This window comes from Cottoperca gobio, chromosome 21 (assembly GCF_900634415.1).
Source record: "Cottoperca gobio chromosome 21, fCotGob3.1, whole genome shotgun sequence".
NCBI lineage: Eukaryota > Metazoa > Chordata > Actinopteri > Perciformes > Bovichtidae > Cottoperca > Cottoperca gobio.
The window spans coordinates 22189620-22193801 of NC_041375.1; the positions used below are offsets into that span (position 1 = coordinate 22189620).

At 39.1% G+C, this 4182-nt stretch overlaps 1 protein-coding gene across 1 annotated transcript; it reads right to left on the bottom strand.

Moving 5' to 3' along the window:
• Positions 1-385: 385 nt before the first annotated feature.
• LOC115026650 (probable 2-ketogluconate reductase) lies at positions 386-3006 on the bottom strand. Its single transcript, XM_029459531.1, has 5 exons — positions 2628-3006; positions 1429-1600; positions 846-1024; positions 662-758; positions 386-542 (listed from the first exon to the last, which is right to left on the bottom strand). The coding sequence occupies exons 1-5, from the start codon at positions 3004-3006 to the stop codon at positions 386-388; spliced, it is 984 nt and encodes a 327-aa protein (XP_029315391.1).
• Positions 3007-4182: the final 1176 nt, after the last annotated feature.

Sequence of the window (4182 nt, forward strand, 5' to 3'; positions counted from 1 at the left end):
TCTGCTCTGATTGGCTTGCTAAAAAATATGGCGCACCTTTGCAAAGGTAGTTCCCAAGCCGTGAGTGGAGATACTCAAGTGGGGGGCGGTATATTCTAATGAGCCTGCATGTGAATTAGGAGTGGAGCCAAATCCAATTCTTGTTGAATCCGTTGTTTTCTGACCAAGGCAGCCCACAAGAAACTGACTGGGTTGTCTTATTTCACCGTGTGTGGGTTGATAGGCACTCTAGATACCCAGATATATGTGCACAAACCCTAAAAAATGTTTTTGCCCCTTTAATAAATCTTTGACTCTCCTTATGTTCACATTTTATTCGTAAGATATGTTAAAAAGGGCCAATAATTCAAAACACGCACTGCAGAAAGATTTAACATTGATTGTGTCACTGCATCTTGACTTCATTTGGAACAGGTAAGCCTTTCACTGCTGCCAGGGCATTTTCTACCATCTTCTCCACGATCCTTGTTGCTGTATTGTAGGTACTGATCCCGATGTGGGGGGTGATCAGCACATTAGGCAGACTGAGGAGTGGATGATCCCTGCACAAGATAGCAGAGGGGCCAGGAGTGATTAATGCATCATTAGTATATTACAGTCATTCTATCTTGAGTGTGATTCTGTTTTTGATTGGTCTGAGTGTATTTTCAGTGTAAGAGACCTTGGTAAAGGTTCCGGGTGAGTCACATCTAATGCCGCGGCACGAATCGTTCCAGACTTGAGTGCTTCAACTAAGGCGTCCTGGTCCAGGACTTTACCTGAGACATAAAAAGAGCATTTTTATTAGCATGAACCAGTAATTATGAATCAAGGTCAATGCAGTCTAGGAAACAAATAGTTCCTACCTCTGCTGATGTTGACTAGTGTTGCTGTGGATTTCATTAAGGACAGCTCTCTGTGGCCGATGAGGCCTGTTGTGTCCGAGGTCAGTTTGACAGCGACCACGACAAAGTCCGAGCTCCTCAGCAGGCCATCCAGGCTGTCGCAGTAACTGGCTCCAACTGCCTGCTCATCGTCTACACTCCTGAACAGAATAATGAATGTCTCATACAATAATTGCTTTCCAGACTGTAATCAACTTGAGAGTGCAACATGTTTTTCAAGTTTTTAAAGAACAGGAACAATCGGCTTATTTTGGAAAAAACAAACATGGCTACGGTTGGTAGGTATTTATTTACCCTGCAAGAAAATGTGACCTTGTTAAGCATTAGCTGGTAACTGTCATTGATTATACACCGTTTCCTGTGCAGACTTGTTTGATTTCCTGCACATTACTGTGTGTAGTATATTCACACTGAGTGAGAATCATTGATTATTTCTGCAGATATAAAAAAAACAAAAATCCTCCAATACATGTTATTACATGCCTAGATAAAAATAAACTTGTTAGCGAAGTAACACAATAGTTTATGTTTTTTCTTACTGTACCGTCTGGTCCTGTTGTGATACAGGATCTTCATTTCAAATCCTTTACTTCTTTGTGCAATTCTGTAACCAATGTCTCCCAATCCAATGATCCCTAGAGTCGACCCTGTGACTTCAACTCCCATCAGCCTGCATGGTAAGTGGATGGTCCTTGGGTCCATAGCTATTTGATAACCTATAATAGCAAAAATGAAAAAAATAAAATGATTTAATGAATGTACAGTATTACAGATTCCCCTATCCTGTCATAAATATCCAGCAGGAGGCATATTAATAATAAGTGCATATGACTAATTCTGTAAATGTCTTTTTGTGTGTGTGTGTGTGTGTGTGTGTGTGTGTGTGTGTGTGTGTGTGTGTGTGTGTGTGTGTGTGTGTGTGTGTGCGTGCGTGCGTACGTGTGTGTGTTTGCTTGTCGTTTTTAATAAAAAAACTGTCTGTTACTACCAATGGGTAACCTCCAGGTCTGAAAAGTGAAGCTAATGCTGAAGTGCCTTAAACCTGCCAGCAGGGGGCGACTGGATGCAAAAGAAAGTCAGATTTTGTAGAAGTCTATGAGAAAATTACCTCACTGGATTTGTTACCTCACTAAACATTTTCCTTATATCTTTATGGTCGCTATTCTCAAGTTCAAGAAGTAAATTATGTTCCCATTTAGAGTAAAAATAGACGATAAAGCATAGAAGTGGCTACCACGGTGTTCTCCGGTTTATTGTAACATTTTGGTTGCCTAAAACTCCAACCGCTCGTGTCACTTGTAGTTCCAAAAAAACAAAATGGCGACAGCCAAAAAACAAAATGATGACGACCAAAATGCCATCCTTGAGGCTTCCAAACAGTAGTCTACAAACTATTGGATGATGTCACTGCGACTACATTAAAAACATGTAGATTTACAATTGATCTTTCAAGGATATAGAAGCTCATAGTATGCTTTTACTCCTATGTTTAAAAGAAGAAACTAATTCTGAGTATTCATCTAAAAATTGTGAACAAATTAGGATTAATTTACTGTGAGACAAGTAATACAAGCCCTGATACTAACAAGATGGAGGATGCTCTTAGAACAGATCAGCGATTTGCAATGTAAACTGGAGTACACACACATTAATTAGTTTGAGAGTAAGGAGCTGTAGGAGGCCTTGGTTATTAAATTGCAATATTAAAAAGATTGTGTCGCATTGGTTCATCTTTGATCTCACCCTCAATGATCTTGCGAGCCGATGCCAGAAGAAGACCCATGGCCAAATCTGCAGTGGAGTCGCTGACTACACCAGGAGTGTTGACCACCTTTACCCCGAGACTGTTGATGAACGGCACATCCAGGTGGTCGATGCCAACTCCTCCACTGGCAACCACTTTAAGGGAGGGAAGCAATCTAAGCAACCAAGGCTCGGCTGCAGGGTAGTACTTCCACATGAACAGGACCTGGATTTTGGAGCCATGGAGCACTGGGTTTTCAAGAAGCTCTCTGTAGGAGATGATTTGGAAGTGTTGTTTCAATATCTCAGCTGCCTCTTCCAGGTAACCATTCTCGCCTCCAACCTCTGATACCAACGCCCATGTTTTTTCCTCCTCCATCAGCTGGTGTGACAATGACTTTATTATAATATGTGGCCAAAAATAGAGACAGTGTTCAATAAGTGCACATCCAATTAACTACAAATGTAACCTAAAGAGACTTCTCTACTCAGTAGGTCAGCTAAACATGCATATACGTAACAAGTGAGAGTACAATTAAAAGGATTCAAGTAAAGTTTTGTCGTGATAAATGACTATTTTGAAAGAGCTGTTATTTAGAGAAAAACACAATTATTATTTTTTCTTGCGAAGGAGACTCACCTTTTTAACTCGAGCTTGAGACCCTTTTGTTTCCTCTGACTGATGAGGTAGAAGCTGAGGAGTTGGAGTTAAAAAATTATTTGGTCTGTTGACCAGTGTTGTATTTTTATTTTCCTTGGATAAAGTTAAAGATTGAACATGGTAAACTAATATGAAAACCACAACAAGCGGCTATCTCCACCCTGTAGCTTAAAGAGGTGGCAGGGTGAGGAATGTTGTGCTTGGTTTATTATTCACAAATAATATATAACAGGCATTGAAACTTTGCAAACTATGTGCTGTAACCTTTCCCACAAACTACATTGTTGTTGAAAAGAGCTATACAAATAAACTTGCCTCACACATTAACTTGAAAATAAATTAAAGTCAATCAAATAAGAACAGAAACATTGCTTACATTTTTTATTTGTTTTTAATATACGTAAAGAAAATGCTTTTTTGGGTCCATTACATGACTTTTGGCTATAATTTCAGTTAGCTTCAGAGATTATGCCGATGTTTGGTCTTAACATTTATGTGCATTGATTAGCGTGCCTGCTCACCAGCTTGCTCTGTACAAAGGTTTAAAGAAATTTTAAAAATCAACATATGCCAACGACATACCAGCACCTCCAAAGCTCACTTTGGTCTTCTACGGTTTGAACAAACCAGATATAACTTGTTAATAAGTGAGCTGTAGAGGTGCTGGTAGACACATTTTATTTTACCTTTGGACAGATGCAAAACCCACCTTTAATGTTTTAGCTAGAATATGATTCTTTGAGTTAATTTATAACCAATCTCTTTCATTTCAATGATTTCCAGAGTGGATGTATGTGGATGGTTTAAAGGTCCTCAGCTGTTTCATGACCTGTGAGGAAAAAGAGCTAAAAAAAGTCTTAAATAAACATTTGATTTATTTATCACGTTATTTAT

Bases quoted from the DNA above. Each gene is read 5' to 3' on its own strand.
- LOC115026650 (XM_029459531.1), bottom strand. From the start codon at position 3,006: ATGGAGGAGGAAAAAACATGGGCGTTGGTATCAGAGGTTGGAGGCGAG. The intron at 1,025-1,428 runs GTACAGTAAGAA...TATTCTGTTCAG, and splicing joins TATCACAACAGGACCAGACG to GAGTGTAGACGATGAGCAGG. The intron at 759-845 runs GTAGGAACTATT...TTTATGTCTCAG, and splicing joins ACTAGTCAACATCAGCAGAG to GTAAAGTCCTGGACCAGGAC.